General features: G+C 53.2%; 1 protein-coding gene across 4 annotated transcripts; it reads left to right on the top strand.

Annotated features, from left to right (window-relative positions):
* The first annotated feature begins 140 nt into the window (after positions 1-140).
* Positions 141-15,587, top strand: DHRS1 (dehydrogenase/reductase 1). 4 transcript variants are annotated; one of them, XM_040620783.1, is made up of 10 exons: positions 304-439; positions 554-886; positions 2,448-2,591; positions 2,746-2,825; positions 4,205-4,337; positions 4,645-4,791; positions 5,327-5,396; positions 5,970-6,050; positions 12,197-12,254; positions 14,093-15,587. In XM_040620783.1, the coding sequence occupies exons 2-9, from the start codon at positions 737-739 to the stop codon at positions 12,220-12,222; spliced, it is 831 nt and encodes a 276-aa protein (XP_040476717.1). In that variant the 5' UTR covers positions 304-439; positions 554-736; the 3' UTR covers positions 12,223-12,254; positions 14,093-15,587. The 4 variants fall into 4 exon arrangements, with proteins under 4 accessions (XP_008707023.2, XP_040476716.1, XP_040476717.1 ...); XM_008708801.2 differs by lacking the exons at positions 304-439; positions 12,197-12,254; positions 14,093-15,587 and adding exons at positions 141-280; positions 6,239-6,633 and having other exon boundaries at positions 713-886; XM_040620782.1 differs by lacking the exons at positions 304-439; positions 12,197-12,254; positions 14,093-15,587 and adding exons at positions 200-280; positions 6,239-6,633.
* Positions 15,588-18,929: the final 3,342 nt, after the last annotated feature.

Here is an 18,929-nt window from a genome sequence, read left to right as displayed (position 1 = left end):
GCCCCGCGACGGCCCCTGGCCGGGCGGCAGTGCGCCTGCTCCCACATTGCCCCGCCTCCATCCTTTAGTCCCTGTCCCAGTTGAGGATCAGCCCAGACCGACCTTTTCCTCCACGCCCGCCGCCGATTCCCGATTAGAACGAGGACTGGCTCTCCAGCTTCACGCTCTGACTTGGTTGCAGTCACCCCATCCTGCCCCCGCGGCCGAAATTGAAGTTCTCGAAGTCCAGGGACTTCGCGAGCTAGACGGCGCCGGGACTCCAAGACCGCACGGGAAGCAGGTAAGGGTCCCACCACCTAGGACTCAGGGCCCCTGGGCCGCGCTCACCGCCGACCTGGAAGCCGCGCCTCTGGCTTCAGATAGCCCGGCAGCCTGCGTGGACCCGCCGTGAGGGGCTGCCGCGCCAGAACCCCACCCGGTCAGCCTCTTTGAGGTCCTGGTAGGTGTCTAGCCCTGGACAGCCCTACCCAGCCCTACCCAGCCCCTGGGGTCATAGTCCCTCGACGGCTCCTAGCCGCGCGGCAGTGGCTTAACTCGTTCGCCTCCCAAAAAGGACCAACAGCCTTGTCCCGGAGCCTGCACTGTCGTCCCACTCTGAAACTTCTCTCTGCTCAAAGGATCCCAACCCTGGCTCCCCCTCCTACCCCTATCCGGGTCATCCTTCCACATACACAGTTTGCAGCCTTCCTTGAGCAAGTCTTTGCTGCCACAGATTTCCCCCTTTTGCTTGTGAATCATGGAAGCGCCAATGAAGGGCCAAGTGTGCGTGGTGACTGGTGCTTCCAGAGGTATTGGCCGTGGCATCGCCTTGCAACTCTGCCAAGCAGGTGCCACAGTTTACATCACTGGCCGCCATATGGACACCCTGCGGGCCACTGCTGAGGAGGTGGGTGCTTCCTCTGGAACCAGGGGCAGAAACCACCTGAGGTAGCCCTTCCCATTAACCACTCCTTCCACTAATCCCTTACCTGACGTCATAATATTCCTCAACACATAGTGAGTATTTACTCAAACTAGAATAAATAAAGCCCATAAATAACTTCAGATCAGGTCAAAGTTTGCCACTGAGTTTTATGAAAAAACTTTTTTTTTTTTAATTGAGGTTTCCTTCTTTTTTTTCTTTTTTCTTTTTTTTTTTTAAGATTTTGTTTATTTATTTGACAGAGAGAGAGACAGCCAGCGAGAGAGGGAACACAAGCAGGGGGAGTGGGAGAGGAAGAAGCAGGCTCCTAGCGGAGGAGCCCGATGTGGGGCTCGATCCCAGAACACCGGGATCATGCCCTGAGCTGAAGGCAGACGCCTAATGACTGAGCCACCCAGGCGCCCCGAAAAAACTTTCTGTTTGAGATCTTCAGGGGTTTTGGAATTGCAATCAAAAGGTTGTGAACCTGTGCTTTCCTCTATTTTAGGCAAAACCTTATTGAGCTGTACACTTACGCTTGACTTTTCTACTGGAAAAGTGTATTTTCAGTTAAATGAATATTTGGTTTGCCAGACATCACATGAAGCACTGAGGTTAACCAAGACTAGTAAGATGTCACTTGTGCTTTTATTTATTTTTTTATTTTTTAAAAAATTTTATTTATTCATTTGACAGAGATAGAGACAGCCATCAAGAGAGGGAACACAAGCAGGGGGAGTGGGAGAGGAAGAAGCAGGCTCCCAACACAGCAGGGAGCCCAATGCGGGGCTTGATCCCAGGACCCTGGGATCACACCCTGGGCTGAAGGCAGATGCTTAACGACTGAGCCACCCAGGCGCCCCAGTCACTTCTGCTTTTAAAAGATGGGGCTCAGCAGGAAATCAGAGGCAGGCACAGAATGCTCTGGGAACATGGGTGAGCAGTTAGGAAGCAAAGAGGTGAAAGGGTGGGACCCAGAGCATGAATCTGGAGAATAAAAGGATTGGTCTTGAGTAAGGTATTTTTCTTCCTGTGAAGTTAGAGAATGGGGACACATTTGTGGAGAGTGAGATGGAACGGAAAGTAGAAATAGTTCATAGCTGAGAGTTTTGGTTTTTCAGTTACTAGGTGGGAGCATTGTGAGGTGATAGTCTGGGACTGAGTAGGGGTTACACGTGGGTGGTGAAGGGTGGGAGCTCAGAGCATGAGAGATGGGAATGATCGAGGACAAGGAAAAAGAGATACTCCTTTCTCAGGAGCAGTGCCCCTGCCTCCCACTAGCAGTGGACAATGCCTTGTCCGTGGTAGGCCTCAGTAAATGTAGATTTTAAACCTGAAATCCCAGTGTGTGGGGAAAAGACCTAGCATTCCTGAAGCTCTTCAAACAGACACCAGAGGGCGGTATTGCTCACCGTCTTCCCGCAGCTGCAGGCGTTGATTCCTACCGTTGCCCTCTCAGCCCCCCAAGCTGGGAGTTGAAGAGAGTTGCCTCATGTCTCACACTCACGTGCAGCTGTAAACTCATATTCCCTCTGTCCCTCACCAGGCCCAATCTCGAGGGGGCCAGTGTGTCCCTGTGGTGTGTGATTCAAGCCAGGAGAGTGAAGTACGAAGCTTGTTTGAGCAAGTGGATCGGGAACAGCGGGGGCGTCTGGATGTGCTGGTCAACAACGCCTATGCCGGAGCCCCGGTACCCTTTAAACTTTGATTCCAGCTCCGCATTCCTAATCTCCCCCTCTGACCCTGGAGTCCTCATCCCCACTCACTGTCCCCTTCATTCTCCAGCCCCTCATACCTTCGTGCCCTCAGATCATCCAATTCACCACACTTACTATGCCTTCCAGGCAATTTTGAAGAACATTAAGAAAGCATTCTGGGAAATCCCTGCCTCCATCTGGGATGATATCAACAATGTGGGACTGAGGTGAGTGTTCCCTTTGTCCCACCACAAGGGCCAGGTTCCCCTCACTCACTCAGCTGAGGGCCTGGACCTTTCCCCATGTGCCCTCTCCTTGTCCCTCTGAGCTCCCCATCTCTTTCTTCTCCTTCTTGTCCCATTTGTCTTACACCTCTGGAGAATTTCTATCCAGGTGCATCTGTACTTGGGAACGTTGAGTTTTACCTCGTTTCTGTCAGTAATTTTCGTCTGAACTTGCTCTTGGCCTCTCTCCTGCCTTACTCTGCACATCCAAATGCGTGGCCCGGAAGGGAGCCTCCTTTCCTCAGTGAGGCACACCACCTGTCGTTAACATTGACAAAAATGGTTAGAGGAAGAAATTCTTTTGTTTTAGGTCAAGAGAAGGTCAGCGAGAGTGAGCGCCTGCCATTTTAGCCTCCATATCCTCACTCCAGCAGAGCCGCGGGCAGGGGCACTCCCATGTCAGAGTTGCACATACGTCTGGCATGGGAGTGCGATGAAACAGAGCACGTAGAGTCCACCTGGCATGATACACCAGTTGTGTCTCTTTTTTTATTGTTGGAACGATGGAGCCCTCTCAGAAACCGCACTCTGGGTGTGATCAGCCACCTAGGGGAGTAACTAAGAGATTATCTGAAAATCTGTGACTAAAGCATTTAAGAACACCCACAGCTTCTAGTGGTAATCCCAGGGAAGAAGGATTAGAATCCAGTTCTTCCAGGGTAGAAAGATGATGAGGACATGGAAGGGTGGTGAGCTAAGAGGCAAGAAAAGAAAACCCAAAGACTGGTAACTGGTTACCCCTCCGAAGGGGAAGGCCCTCCACACTCTCATCTCTTTCGAGTCAGGGTTATGAGCCTGTAAGGCCGAGAGGTCCAGACTTCGGCCCTTGGGCCCTGATGAATTTTCCAAAGTAAAGGCCACTTGGTGACCCTCTGGGAAGCCCAGCAACATGTGCTCACCTTCCCCCCCCCACACACACATTCATGTATACATTTACTGTGCCTTTCCTCTGTATTACCTTAGCTTGGGCTTTCCTTTTGAAACTATAATTCTCTCTCCTTGTTTCCACTTGGAGGGTCCTGTTTCCCATGCAGATGAAATGTTTTTCTGGCCACCGAGTATGTGCGCACTGGGTTTTCCCTACATAGAAGGGTGGAAAACTGAGTTTTTCATTTACACTCATCCACTGGTGGCTCGTTTCACCAGTGTTCGTCTCAGGAAGTGGCCTCTAGCCCTTGATTCCCTAGGTCTGCGGCTACCCATATGTGGCCTTCTGTAGGCTGTCACAGCCACTGGAGGGCAGAGGAAGCTTCCAGGGCTACAGCAGTGAGGCAAGCAGCCAACATCATTTACTCCTTCTCCTTCCCTGCCCCACCCTCTAGAGGCCATTACTTGTGCTCGGTGTATGGAGCACGGCTCATGGTTCCAGCTGGCCGGGGGCTCATCGTGGTCATCTCCTCCATTGGGGGGCTGCAGTATTTCTTCAATGTCCCCTATGGCGTGGGCAAAGCTGCGGTGAGGACCCACTAGCACGGGGGTCAGGGAGGCATCGGACAGTGACAGTACCTATAGCTCAGGAGATACAATGCCCAGGGGTCAGAGTAGTAAGGCCGACCGACCCCCTCTTCCCCCTCTGCCCCTCCATAGACGGTTCCTCTGCCCGGGCTGCTTTTGGGTGGCCAGACTAGGCAGCACACTGGGGAGGTAGATAGCTGAGACAGAGCTCCCGGGAAGGGTCAGGGGGCTGGGTCAGGGAAGGCAGCAGGGGAAGGCGATGTGGCCAGGTGCCCTGGCTCTCACCCTGCATTCTGTCCTTCTACAGTGTGACAGGCTGGCTGCGGACTGTGCCCAGGAGCTGCGGCGCCATGGGGTCAGCTACGTGTCTCTGTGGCCAGGGTTGGTGCAGACAGAACTAATGAAGGAGGTCGCGGTGAAAAACGACAATGCCGATGATCCCCTGTTGAAGCAGGTGGGCAAGGGGAGGGTGAGGGAGGCAGAAGGTGCAGAGGACTCTGCCTCTCCATCCACAGTAACAAGACAGTAACAATAACAGAGAGCCAGTCCCCTGCACCTGCTGTGCTGTGGCAGGCGCGGGCCCGAGCACTGGACACACGTTATGCCCTTTATCCTGTAGGGGTGATATTATCTCCATTCTACAGATGGTAAAACCGAAACCTGGAAAGGTTAGAAACTTGCTCAAGGTCATGTATGTCATAAGTGGAAAGGCTTCGTGCCCTGAAGCCCATGCTCTTGACGCCTGCACTGAACTAGGCTAGGAGGTCCAGACATATCCCAAGATGCTTCCACTTAGGAGTGGCAGTGGGTCCTGGTGCCAGAATACGGGGCTCACCTGGATGTAGGGAAGAGTGGCTCCAGCACCTTCTGAGTCCTGCAGGTGCAGTGATGAGGGCCTGTCTCTCCTGGAATAGGAGCTGAAAGTGGGGAAGAAATGTGGGCAGTTCTCTTGGAGATTAGCCCTTCACTTCTCTGCCCCTGTGTTTCAGCTCATATCTAATTTCTCCTCTGCGGAGACCACAGAAATGAGTGGCAAATGTGTGGTGGCTTTGGCAACAGGTAAAGAGGTCGGGGGCAGGTGGTAACAAGAAAGGGCCTGGAGATGGGGCGCCCGGGTGGCTCAGTTGGTTAAGCATCTGCCTTTGGCTCAGGTCATGATCCCGGGGTCCTGAGATTGAGCCCCACATCGGGCTTCCTGCTCAGTGGGGAGTCTGCTTCTCCCTCTGCCTCTGTGTGCTCTTGCTCTCTTTCTCTCTCCCAAATAAATAAATCTGAAAGAGAGAAAGAAAGAGTGAGAGACAGGGAGGGAGGGAGGGAGGGAGGAAGGGCCTGGAGAATCCGCAGGGTGATGGCATCCAGTCCTGAGTCCCAGCTCAGGAGGTGGTTGAGGAATATACCCTTGTTTTCTCTGGCTTCTGGAGACCCAAAATGGCCCAGTTTGAGGTTTGGGTGGAACTGGCTTACAGGAAGTGTAGCCAGGAGTCAGAGGTCTGAGAACCTTCCTAGGAACAGAAAGAATTCTGGGTACCTAAGCAAGCCTGTGTCAGTGGTGCCCTGTCCGATTGGGCCCAAACCTTGTCACACTGCGTCACTTGTCACTTGCATGCCTCTCAGCTGTATTTGTGCCCATAGACCCCAATGTCCTGAGCCTGAGTGGGAAGGTGCTGCCATCTTGTGACCTTGCTCGACGCTACAGCCTTCAGGATGTGGATGGTAAGAGCTCTGGCCCAGCAGCCAGCCTGGACCTTCCTTTCTTCGTTGCCTGCTCACTCCTCCTTCTCCCACACTCTCTCCCTGTTCCTTCTTCCCTCACATCCCACTCGGGCTCTTCAGCCAAGGTGGAGGTGTCTAAGGAGTGGGAAATGAAGATCGAACCCTCCTCCTCTTCCCGTGGTTCGCAGGCCGCCCTGTCCAAGACTATTTGTCTTTGAGCTCTGTCCTCTCCCATGGCTCCAGCCTGGGCTGGCTGGCCTCCTACTTGCCTGGCTTCCTCCGTATGCCCAAGTGGATTATGACCCTCTACACTAGCAAGTTCTGACCCTCCAGGCCTGACGTCATAACTCTGCTCTCTCTCGGGCGACGTGGTAAGGCCTGGCTCAGTGAAAGCAGGCAGCGTCTCCTGCATACTGCATACCCTTGATAGAAAGAAATGCCCTCCACTGTGTGTCCTGGGAGAGCCCTGGGGGCCCTGATGGATCCTCCTTTATGCCTTCATTTTACCTGCCCCTACATTTCACTTTCTGCCTTAGTATTGAAAAACACTCTGGAGGCTAATAAAAGTCTCATTTCTCTTTCAGCAAGTGTTGGCTGTTGATTGTGTGCTCAGCCAAGTGTTAAGTGCTGGAGAGAAAGACTCCAAGATACGTAAAATGTTTAAGCCCTCAAGGAGTTCCATTGCCAGGACAAAACCCCTTTCCTCCAGATGTGTGCCTGCTCTTCCCTGTAGAGCTGCCCATCTCAGGCCGCAAGGCCTGTTTCCACGCCTCACTGGGGAACAGGGTCCCTCACGACCAGAAGCAGGTGCACCCCGGTCTTGCAGTACTTCCCCACCCCCGCAGCCCACCATCTCCTCAGGGATGCCTGCTGCCTTCTAGCTGGGCCTGATCTCACGGCGGCAAGGGCAGATTCCTTTGTGTTTATGATTTCCTGACATTTGGGAGGAAAGTACTGTCCAAGTCCAAGTGAGAGGCAGAGGAGTAGCTGTTGGCACCCATCCTTCCTCTCAGGACGGTACCGCCTGAATTGCTTCCTGAGGAATTGACTGCAAGAGCCCTTTACGGCTGCCTGGCCTGCTCCGAGGGCTGTCCCAGCCTGAGACAAGGCAGCACGGGGGATGTGGCAAAGAGGAGCCAAGGGCCACTCTGAGGGAGCCTCGCCAGCAGCATCCTAGCTGGCCATCAATGTAATGGGATGGCTGCTGTCAGTCAGAGGCGCAAAGACTGTTTCTAATCTTTACAAAAGGCAGAGTGAGAGCTGAGGCTTCTCAGGCTGCCATAGCATGTGCGGAAGCTGTGACCTTCCTGTGGCTTCTGGGGACGGCACAGCTTCCCGCTCCAGTGATGTGCTGGAGGGCGGCTCAGTGGCTTGTGAGCGCTGACTCTGCACTCCTCTTCTAGCTCGCCGTCCGGGGTAACTTCACGTTTGTTGCTTGAATTCAGCCTCAGCAAGGGTATACATGCCACAGAAACCACCAAAGGCAACTAATCGGGACTGATTGAATGATTGATTGAGCTGGCTTAGCACGCGTCTGGAACTGTACCTAAATCCCGCCATTTGGCCAAGCACCCCATGTAGACCACAGTGCTCAGATGTCCTCAGCACCCACTGACCCCCTTCCACTCGCCACCCTCAGTTCCTATTACCTCCTAAGGTTGGCGAGGGACAGAAGCGTTGCCTATAAGCTACAGTACCAATAAGGGCCTCTGGGCCGGCAGCCTTCCACGGCCGGCTGCCGGCCGTCATTAGAACAAAGCCTTGCACTACGGCGTTGTTGCCTAAGGGCCACAGGGGATTTGGGAAGAATAGGCATTTCAGAGTCACGCACATCTACATACAAGTTCTGGCTCTACCACTCTGGGAATGAAATGAAGGAACACGTATAAAACCCTAGGCAGTATGTAGCAATCGAAGTTGTCAGTTCCTTCTCTTGACAAATATTTAAGCTTGTGCTCCGCATCGGTCACCGTTCTTGACTTTGGGAACGCAGAGCACAAGACAAACCAGGCCCTGGCCCACAAAGGATTTTCACTTCAGCCCTGAAGACCTTAGAAGCCATCTAGAGTTTCCACTGAGTGGAGGAAGTGAGTGAACGAACTGAGGCCCCGAGGGTCCACACCACGTGGAGTGGGACCTCAGTCCTGGTATCCCAAGAAACCAGAGGAGCAGTGTTCTTTCCGGCACACCACCCTGCGTCCCTCCAACAAGCGTCGGTCACTGTTCGAAACAAGCTAGAGTAACAGAGCTCTGAGGGAGTGAAACGTGGACAGTGAGTTGATTGGAGGTGGAAGAGATTCAAGATCTGAGAAACCTAGTAACAGAGTCTCAGGACATTGGCAGGGGGTATCAATGTTCATTCCAAAAAAATGTTTATTTATGCCTGCACTCTTTCCAGCACCATGTCAGGCCCCAGGGAAGACTAGTTAAGCTTGTGAGATGGGTGCCGTAGCCAAGTTCACACAGAGTATCCTGAGAATACAGGAGGAAGCAACTGGCTCCATTAGAGAACCAAGGGAAGCGATACTGGCCAGAGACTTAAAAAATGGGGAGAGAGAGAGGGGAGGTTTGATTACTTCAAATTAAGAAAATAAAGGACACGTACTGAGACACAAAAGGGGTCCCTTTCCCTCCTAGATTCCCTCATTATGAAGTTAAGCACAAGCTCCTTCCAGTTCTTCTGCTCTCTGGCACACAAACTCAGGCAGGCCCCAGACCCCTTGACCTAGCTCCAAGCAAGCTGGCCCACTTCTAAGCTCCCTGAGGCACCTCAGTACAGAGGGCCGCAGCGTTCACGCAGAGAAGGTCCAGCCCGTGCCTGTCCTTCGCCCCGGCTAAGGGCGGGTTCTGTCTCTGCAGCTCAAAATGGGCCAGGTCAGCCTGGTCAAACAGGAAGCCCCAGGGTTCTGTGAATGGTCCCTGGGCAGGGGCACCCCTGGTTGTGTGTGGGGTGGGGTGGCCAGTCAAGGCATGTGTCAGGGAAGGATCAGAACAGACAGAGATGAGCAAGGGCTGGACCAAGGGGTGTAGATTCCAGCTTTCGGGACAAGTCACTGAGGAGGAGTTCCCATCAGTTCCTGAAGGCCCCTTTGGGTGATGCGAGTGAGAAGGGGGTGGGAATTCAGGCAAGGGGAAAGGAAAGCCCACATGAGGGCCCCACAGGAGCCCGAGCCCAATGGGCAAATAAAGATGTGGTGGTTAGGCCTAGGCCGGGTGTTTTTCCTTCCTCATCCTGGCTCCCACCCACCCATAGTTCTCAGAGGCCTTGACTCTCTCAGATATTTTCTGAGGCCCCTCCAGCTCCTTGGTCTCCCCATCCCTGGGCAGAGCCCCCATGGTGACCTCAGAAGTCACTTTGCTACAGCCTGCCCCCCCATCCCGTCTGGTCCCTGGTCCTCGCCCCCTTGGTTGGCCCACCCTTCCACAAAGCCCCTCTGTCTGGACCCTTCTGCCTATGCCTTCTCAGGCCCCACATTCTTCTACTGCTCCTCCTAGCCCCACAGCCCATCCTCCCCTGCCCTTTCCCTGGCCCCGGTGCTGAATGTGCTCCCTGCCCTTCCATCTCCCTGTCAGCTGGCGTCAGTCGCATCCTCCTCTGCGCCCAGCCCTGGGCAGGGAAAGACAAACGGGTGCAGGCAGGCCTTGTGAAACAAAGGCCTGGCTCTCGAAGTGCTTTCAGTTATCATCATGAGACAATTAGACAGTGATGGAGAGACCCAGGGTGGGGACTCAAAGAAGCAGGAGGGGTCAGTGTAGCTAGGCTGCCTCCCAGGCCACACACAACTCTCGTTCCTTTCAGGTTTCACTTTTACAACATTCTCATCCCTTCCTTTTCCCGCAAAACCTCATCTCTATCTCAGTTCCTGCCTCCAGGCATCCAGGGGCACCCTTGCTCATCTCAGTCTGTCCTGATCCCTCCCTGACACACCCCTTGGCCGGCGGCCCCACCCCACACGCAACCATGGGTGCCCCTGCCCAGGGACCATTCACAGAGCCCCGGGGCTTCCCGTTTGACCAGGCCAACCTGGCCCGTGTTGAGCTCATGCTGAGCTGCAGAGACAGAACCCGCCCTTAGCTGGGGCGAAGGACAGGCATGGGCTGGACCTTCTCTGCGTGAATGCTGCGGCCCTCTGTACTGAGGTGCCTCAGGGAGCTTAGAAGTGGGCCAGCTTGCTTGGAGCAAGGTCAAGGGGTCTGGGGCCTGCCTGGGCTTGTGTGCCAGAGAGCAGAGGAACTGGAAACTGCTTGTGCTTAACTTCGTAATGAGGGAATCTAGGAGGGAAAGGGACCCCGTTCTAGGCCCTCGGAAATGGAGGAGCCTGTGAGAAATGCTGGGAAAGAGGCAGAGGGAGGAAGTAGGGTCAGCCTGGTGCAATCTCTGTGAGCAGGTTCAGACACATATGCACCTGTCCTCCAGTGAGCAGGTCTTGGCTCCCACTTCTCGGAGAGGCGGTTCCAGAAGAAACACGCAAAGCCAGAACTCCACAAACAGCGCTTGGCATCCTCAGAGGGGCTCATGCAGGAGGGAGCAAAGGTGACCCAGCTTTGGACTTTCACCGTCACTTGAACAGAGCTGAGCCAGTCAGAGACTCGTGTTATGGTCGAGGCTGAGGGCATTAGCCTCTGTTGAGCACCCACAATGACCCGAACAGTCCACTGAGGTCGTGGTCTTTTCACATCTGCCACATGAGGTCAGTACTCTCTTACAGCTTTGGAAACAGGCTCAGAGAAGTTGAGGTACTTGTCCAGGTTGCGAGTCTTTACAGCAAAAGAGTCTAGCTTCAACGTAGGACTCCAGAGCACGGGCTCTTTCCCAAGCATCCCCCTGCCTTGGTTGCTTGGTTTTTGGGGGTTTTGTTTGGTTTTCGTTTGGGACGATCTTTTGTTTTTAGCGGAGAAGGCTGGAGATTGGGCAGGATGGCGAAAGTGTTCCCAAGTTCACTTGCCCCAAGGACGCCCTGGCCAAATTCAGAGTTGCTCTTCTCAACTTGACCACACTCCCTTCCGTGCCTTCACTCCAGCTGTTCTGCTGCCCGAGGTGCCACCCCCTCCCAACTCCAGCCCCATTTCTACCCACCAGAATTATTCTCACAAGGGCCATCTCAACGTCCTAGAAACTTCTGCCTTCTTCCATTGCTCCTGCCCCTTTCTGGGGAAACTCTGATACTCATTTGGCTCTTGACTAGTATCAGAGCTATAGATGTCCTCACCCCACTCCCTAGATAAGGTCAATCCCCACCCCCAGGTCAGGTGTTGGCTCTTGGACCGTCCCCCCAGCACATGCATACACATACATTCACAGAACAGAACAGAACAATGCCTGGAGTGTCCATACCACCCAGAACGTGGCTGAGCTCCCAAGCCCGATGGGAGCTCCTTGAGAGGGTCCTACTTCTCTACCTGGAGTCAGGTGGGCTGGGCCAGCCTATGTGCCCAGGACTGACCCACCCCAGACTGCCGCTCTCTAGTTTTCCTCAGTCCTTGGCCTCAATCCCACTCACCATACACATCTCAGCCTCCACAACCCCTGCTCAGGGGCCTGGGCCCAGGAGAGGACTGCCCAGTAAAGATGCCAGCTATGGGCCCCCCCTTCCCCCCAAGACCTCTACGGGGGGGTGAGGGGGGGCAGGCCCCAGGGAGGCGGGTCAACCCAAGGCAAGTTCCCTGAACCTCAATGCCATGCCCTTCGTGCCCCACTCCTCCCCTCGGAGCTCAAACCTGAGTCATGAATAGGGGTGCAGGGGGACCGGCACGCAGTGCTGCTCCTGTCAGCACTTCTGGGTGTACTCCTTCCTTACTCAGAATTCTGAGTTTCCACAGCACTCCCTGTCCATTTCCTCCCCCAGCACTCAGGCCTGTTCATGAGGCCTGGAGTGCAGCTACCCCTGACCACCCCTCCCTACTTGGCCCCAAGCTCCCCGCCCTGGGATCTGAGAGTCTTGGCTCCCCTTCCAATCCCTGACGCAGCCCAGTGGGTTGCAGTGTGTGTGTGCTCTGACTTTAAGTACTTGCCCTTCATTCATTCCCTCATCCATTCTTTCCCAGGACTCCCACCACCACGAACTCTATGTCATTCCTTTCTTTAATTTTCCTTGGGGCACATATGACTGGCAAAAATCACCTTTTGTGTGTATTTGTTTTTACAGGGTGTGTCTCCCCAACTCAAGTATAGGCTCAATGACAGCAGGGGCCGTGGCAGTCTCGGTAGGTCGCTGCTGCAGGGTGAGCTGTTCTGGGGCTCAATGATTGTTGCTTGATGATTGCTGGATTGTGTCAATGTTTCTTGCACAACCACTGTGGCACCAGGCTAGGTGAGGGGACATGCGGTCAAATGAGCCTCCTTGGGTAGTTCACAGTGAGAGTGCAGATGGGGGTGCTATACCTCACAGAATGAGCTAGAATGCAGGCCCCGCAGGCCCCACTGTTGGAGTGGCAGAGAGGAGTTGAGCAGCCAGCCTCAAACCAGGGTTCCTGCCCCACATCGACAGCCCCAGCCCTAAGCTCACTTCCCTGGGAAATCTCCCCCACCCCAGACAGGCCAACTCCCCGACCCAGAGGACACATCCAGCACTACACCCCTCTCTGTAAGGGCATGACTGTAACCTTACACTTGCTCATACAGTTATTTGATTGCCTCTCTACACTATTTCCATCATCCAGAAAGTTCTACAGGACAGCCCTACTCTAGGCCATAAGCTCCATGAGGGCAGGGGCTGTATCTGTGTTTTCCTCGCCGCTATGGCCCCCATGCCTGTCACTGTGTCCCAGCACAGAGGACACTTAGTTGCTTATCTGTCGAATGAATGAAGGGGACAGGGAAGAGGTAAGGGCTGGGTCTACCCCCAAGGAAGCAGTTCCTCCTTTCAGGGACTAGTTGTTCGTCCCCCTACCCCCCTACCCCCCGCCACTGCGTTTTATCTATCAGCCAGAGCATATACCCCTTCGTGCTCCAGACACCCACAGTCTCACCTTCTTCCAAGGCTTCTGTTTCTCATGTGAGTGTGGAACCTCAGGGCTGCTGCCTCCTGGCACTACTCACATTTTGTAGGCCCTAAACCCAAAGCGCCCCCTGGAGTTGTTCAGAGGTGGTTGCTACTCTGGCCCTGCCAGACAGTGAGCTCCTTGGCCACATTCCCACCTCCACCAGTGCTCTTGATGCGGGCAGGCTGGGTCCGAGGACCTAGACAGGGTGCCACAGGACCAGCTAAGAGGGTCCTTGGCTTCACATAGGATAGAATTCAAACTCGAGCCAGGGGGACGTGAGAGCAGAGTTTACTGAATAGCGTAAGTGATAGAGTCTAGCAGACAGAGTGTCTGGGACACTGAGAAAAGGAATGAGTCTCTCCATCGCTTGGGGTTAGGGGTTTATATGGGAAAGGGGTCTAGGGCACATGTTCTTCTAGGCATCCAGGGTAGGGCCCGATCAAAGGCAAATGACGGTGTTACTCCATAAATCGCTACGGTAGGGGGTGTTGACACCAATGCCTACCGAGGTTGTTCGAAGCGATTGTCCTGGAACACGCTCAGGATCTGATTCTCCTTAGATATTACCAGGTGTACAGGGGCCTGGGATGAAACTCAGAGAACGATTCACTTTCTTGCCTCCCTCTTGGACCGGGAGCAAAGGAGTCCTTCTTGGGTATACTCGGATGCAAGGTGAAATACAGAGCATGAGTAAAGGGGGCCTAGCAGAGAAACAGCAGAAGTGAAGCCTTTCTAAAATGGAGTCCCTTCAGCTTTCCTATCTCACTCTGAGCAATTGGAAGGCAATGCTGTCATCGCCGCCACCCCACCGTGCAGCACCTGGCTCCTGTAACAGAGGCTCCACTTCTGGCTTAGGGAGTTTTTCCAGCCTTTCAGCCCCATTTCCTGGATGCTTTCCCTGCATCCCTTCCCCCCGAAATGCCAGCATGAGTCATCACCCACTGTGCCCTGGGTGAAATACAATGCTCTATTGCGGGGACTTTCCCTTTGGGGTCCTTCTGTCTTTTGGGCCTCTCCTCCCCATATCATCAGAGAGCCCCTTCCTTCCTTCTCGCCAGCCAGGAAGTGTGCTATGGGCATATGGTGGCACCGAGGGCCACTGAGGAATTTTCCCAGCCTGGCAGAAGAAACTGGGGAGCAGGGAGAAGAGAAAAAAAATCCAAGCACTCCGACCAAGTGCCCGAGGTACTCCAGGACTCTGGCGGAATGGGTGAAATAGAGGGTCTTTTTGGGCTTTGAGTCATTCTGGTCCCCTGGTCCATCCCAAGGATCAGAACCTTTCAGAACTTTGGGGTGGGTCCTTGCATGTCCTCTACCACATTGTCAAAAAGTGGTTGAACAGCACATGCTTCATTACCTCCCATGATGGTAAGCTCACAACTCACTTATTCCATCTTTAGACAGCTTTAATTATTAGAAAGTCTTACCTCATAATGGGTCTGTATCCACTCACTGGCCCCGCTCCTCACATTGCTCTCTACACCTTGTATTTCTAGGAGATGATAACCCCCTTCCCCATAGTGGGGGGATCAAAGCTGTACACTTTCAGTATATATGTTGTTCTTCACTGACAAGTTTTACAGGAAGAAAAAAGAAACATTAGGAGTTTAAGAAAAGAAATGTAAACCATTATATATCACCAGATCTAGGACAAACTCCCCTTGACCTCAGTCTAGGTCAGTGCCCCTTCCCCATGGGCCCCTGTCCTACTCTAGCTTACATGCTGACATGTCTGTCTCACCCATGAGACTTGTTCTGTCCAATACTAGCCACTAGCCCCATGTAACTGTTCAAATGTAAATAAATTAAAATTAGATTAGATTAGATCAATTGCGATAGGCACACTTCAGGTGCTCAATAGCCACATGGGGCTAGTGGTGACCATTCTGGATGGCACAGACATTGAACATTTCCACACTGCAGAAAGTTCTAGTCTACCACAGCACTGTATTAAGTCTAGCTCCAGGAAGACAGACCAAGTCTTTCTGGCCCTGCACTGTATCCCTGGCACCCAGCATGCTCTCAAGCCCAGCTCTGATACTAAACAAATATCCACAGATTTCACACACTGTCACACTCTGCACAAGGCCCCCCACTAGTGCTGGTACTCACCTCTTCCTTACTCTCCCTGCCTGCAGACCATGGTTTCTAGCCAAGCTTTGACTGGGGTCCTGGCCCAGGCCTCATGGTCTCCCTCCTCCCTCCAAACCATCTCTGGTCCATGACTGGCTCAGGGTTCTAGGAACATTGTAAGTGTGTGTGTATGTTGGGGAGTGGTTGCAGAGAAATAATTGGCAGGGGAAGAGGTGGTCAGCATGAAGAGAACCAGGGTTCCAGGCCTCAAGAAGGTCAAATTTGAGCCTCTGGCAATGGCTGCTCCCACCTATGTAGTGGGCAGCCACCCAGGCTTTGGTTTGAATTCCGGCTGTGTTTCCTCCTCATTTTAAATATGGATAATAATACCAACTTGAGGGGCGCCTGGGTGGCACAGCAGTTGGGCGTCTGCCTTCGGCTCAGGGCGTGATCCCAGCGTTGTGGGATCGAGCCCCACATCAGGCTCCTCCGCTATGAGCCTGCTTCTTCCTCTCCCACTCCCCCTGCTTGTGTTCCCTCTCTCGCTGGCTGACTCTGTCTCTGTCAAATAAATAAAAAATCTTTAAAAAAAATAATAATACCAACTTGATACAGGTAGTGAGTACATTAAAGACGATGTGTGGGCTTCAGTTGGTACTCAATTATTGCTTGTTCCTTTCTCTACATAGAGGGCAGCACGATCGCTTCCTTAAACATCATTCAGATCACGGCCCTCAGACACCTGAGTGGTTCCCGCTCCTCCCACACAGGAGACCAAATATAACTCCTGATAGCTCCCTTTGCCTTACAGCAAGGCGCCTGTCATTCATACCATTGTTCTTACCTCCAGAGGTACCTGGTATCTGCCAGGCAGCCAGGTCTGTTCCCTCCCCCACCTTCACGTCCCAGCACATACCTCAAATGCCCTTCCCGCCTTCTCTTCCCTTAACTAGGCCCTATCTTCTCAGAGGCAGATTCTTTCATGAGACTCACTTCCTCTCTTAAGCCTACTTGATTCAACCTTTCCAGTTTCAAGATTGCTAATCACTAAAAATTATTTCATGCCTACTTTGTCCTTCAACCACCCCCTTTCCTCCTCCCTTAGCGATTAGAATATAAGATGGTACCTGGAAAATCTGCACCTGCGGGCATCTGTGTTCCCAGGTGTCTGGTTGTACACGTGAATGTGTATAGAGCAGGAATCAAGAGCAGGTGATGAGCACAAAAAAAGAAGAGGAGGAGGGGGGAGGAGGGGGAGGGGGAAGAGGAGGAGGAGGAGGAGGAGGAGAAGAAGAAGAAGGAGAAGGAGAAGAAAAAGAAAAAGAAGAAGAATAATTGGTGAGGTGGGAGAGCTAGACCAGACCAGACATAGGTCCCATCTGGCCATTTACTACATGGATGGCCCTTAGCAAGTTACTTAATCTTTCCGAGCCTCAATGTTCTGTATATTTTTCATGAAGATTAGAAATAATAATAATATTACTACCATTACTATTTATTGAGCCCTTACTTGGTATAGGCACTGTTCTAAGCTAAGCACTTTACATAGATTCTTTTATTTAATCCTCACTTCAACTCTCCCAGGTAGGTAATATTTTTTCTACATTACTGTTGAGGAAACCGAGACACAAAGGACACAACACAGAGGTTAAGTCCCTTGTCCCACATCTCACAGCTAGTAAGTGGCAAAACCAGGATCTGCACCCAGGCGCTCTAGAGTCCATGTTCACAAGCACTCTGCTTACTGCCTCCACATGTAATCCCATGTGCACGCAAAGCTCCCATCACAATGCCTGACACAAAGATAACCAATAAGTGGTGTGACTCTTTCCTCACTAGGACCACAGTACACAGGTCAGGAAAAGTGTCCTTTCCTCTGTAATTTGTTACAGGGCCTGGGTAAGACAGACTATATAGTGGTTACTTCATATATATTTATATTTATATACATAAATATACAGAATTTAAAGACATACTTTCTTAAGTGTGAGTTATAAACACATGCCACATGGACACACACTTCTCACAAATACATCACATATGCTTATGCACACACACTGGCCACCTTGAACCCCATCAAGGCTCACCAAGAAACCTTCTTGAGCTGGTCCAGGAGCCATAGACAGCTTTTAGGCAGAGATTGACATGATCAAATCTGCATTTTAGGAAAGTTGATCCAGCAGCACAGAGGATGGACTCATAATGGAGGGGACAGAGTGGAGATGAGGGAACATTGAAAAGACTTTCAACAATCAGGGAAGAAAGGAACTTAATTTCTAGGGCAGTGGGAATGGAGAGAGTATTTAAGAGCTACTAAGGAAAAGTGGGGAGGGAATAGTGCCATTCTCTATAATAGGAAACATAAAGGCCAAAGTTTAAGAATGGAAGGGACACGATATCTTTTCACTTTTGGAGTTTCAGATGTCACTGGAACACCCAGGTGATGTCCACTGGGCTTTTGAATATGTGTGTGCATACATATGTTCATTTTTACAGCTCATTAGACATCTGGGCTGGAGACACAAGTTCGAGTGTTATCAGCTCACAGGTAGTAATTAAAACCATGAGTATGGATGAAGTCACCCAGAGAAAGTATGGGGCCAGAGAACCTGTGGGTCCAGGACAGAGCTCTGGGGCCGTTCCAACTCCAAGCAGGAGAAGGCTTGGATTTGTGAATGTTCTTCCAGGAATAGTGTGTGATGTGGCAGGAGGTGAGGAAAGGGCCCTGGAGATCACCAACATTTAGGGGAGAAGAAGGTGAACAGATGAGAAGAGAGGGGCAGAAATGCAGGAGAAGCCAGGAAAGGGTGTCAAGCAGAAAGAAGTCAGCCGCATAAAAGCTACAGGGGCCAGTGGAGATAAGGACAGGAAACTCCACCCGTTAGATGTGGCAAGTAGGAGGCGGCCCGTGCGGCCAGAGTGAGGTCAGTGGGATAGTGACTGCGTGAGTCCCCGGCTGCTGAAAAAACTGCAGTTTGAGCAGCTGACTGAAATTGCAGGCCCCACGGCTTTCATGCGCGCTACACCGTCGCTCATGCGCACTCATAGGCACCAGAGGGCAAATTACAGGGACTCGGCCTTTCCAGAGACGACTGGCGCACGCGCCTCGCGAGCCCGCCTACTCCGCCGCCCGCCCTTCTCCAAGCCTGCAGAGGGCGCTGCGCCTTGGAGAGCCGGGCGTGGAGCCGCTCTAGCCTGCGCCCGGGCTCGGTGGCTGGCGCCGCAGTTTAGCGTGCCCCACGCCTCCCCTCAGCGCAGGTGGGTCCGCCCGCGGGGGGCGGGAGTGTCTGGGATCCGTGGGGTGGGTGGGTAGCGGTAGTCTCCAGGCGCTGGGTGGTCCCCATTGCTTAGGTCCCCCGAGTTGGGTCCGGCCCCGGAGGATCGGGCTGTGGGCGAGGCGACAAGGGTACGAGCCCCCATCTAGGTGGGCGCCTGCTCCAGAACAAGCGCCGTTTGTCCCAGGATCCTTTCACACCCCGGGGGTCTCCGCCAAGGCTCGCGTGCGGCTTCCGGGGACGCGCTGGGGGCGGGGCTAGCGGGGGCGGGGCTCCCATGATTGGCACTTCTTTCCCCAGGTTTTTCGAGCTTCCCCTGGACCCCTTCCCCGTCTTGAGCCCTGAGCCGGCGCCATGGTGAGACCTTTGAGTCAAGCCCCTCACCTCCGCATGCCCATGGCCCGCGTGGCCTTGCCTCCGTTGCCCTCTATAAGCCTGGGGCTCCGCAGTGGGGGGTTTCGGTGGGTCTGCCCCTGCAAGGCAGTCTGCACCCTTCCATCCGCCCCCTCATCCCTGTAGCACGGGCGCCTGAAGGTGAAGACATCGG

This window comes from Ursus maritimus, unplaced genomic scaffold, assembly GCF_017311325.1.
Source record: "Ursus maritimus isolate PB19 unplaced genomic scaffold, ASM1731132v1 scaffold_36, whole genome shotgun sequence".
NCBI classification, from domain to species: Eukaryota; Metazoa; Chordata; class Mammalia; order Carnivora; family Ursidae; genus Ursus; species Ursus maritimus.
This window is presented reverse-complemented; position numbering and strand designations above follow the sequence as displayed.

What these genes read in the sequence shown, in the direction of transcription:
- DHRS1 (XM_008708801.2), top strand. Translation starts at nt 737, where the DNA reads ATGGAAGCGCCAATGAAGGGCCAAGTGTGCGTGGTGACTGGTGCTTCC. An exon ending in TGCGGGCCACTGCTGAGGAG is followed by an intron (nt 887 to 2,447) that starts GTGGGTGCTTCC and finishes GTCCCTCACCAG; the next exon opens with GCCCAATCTCGAGGGGGCCA. An exon ending in ATGGCGTGGGCAAAGCTGCG is followed by an intron (nt 4,338 to 4,644) that starts GTGAGGACCCAC and finishes GTCCTTCTACAG; the next exon opens with TGTGACAGGCTGGCTGCGGA.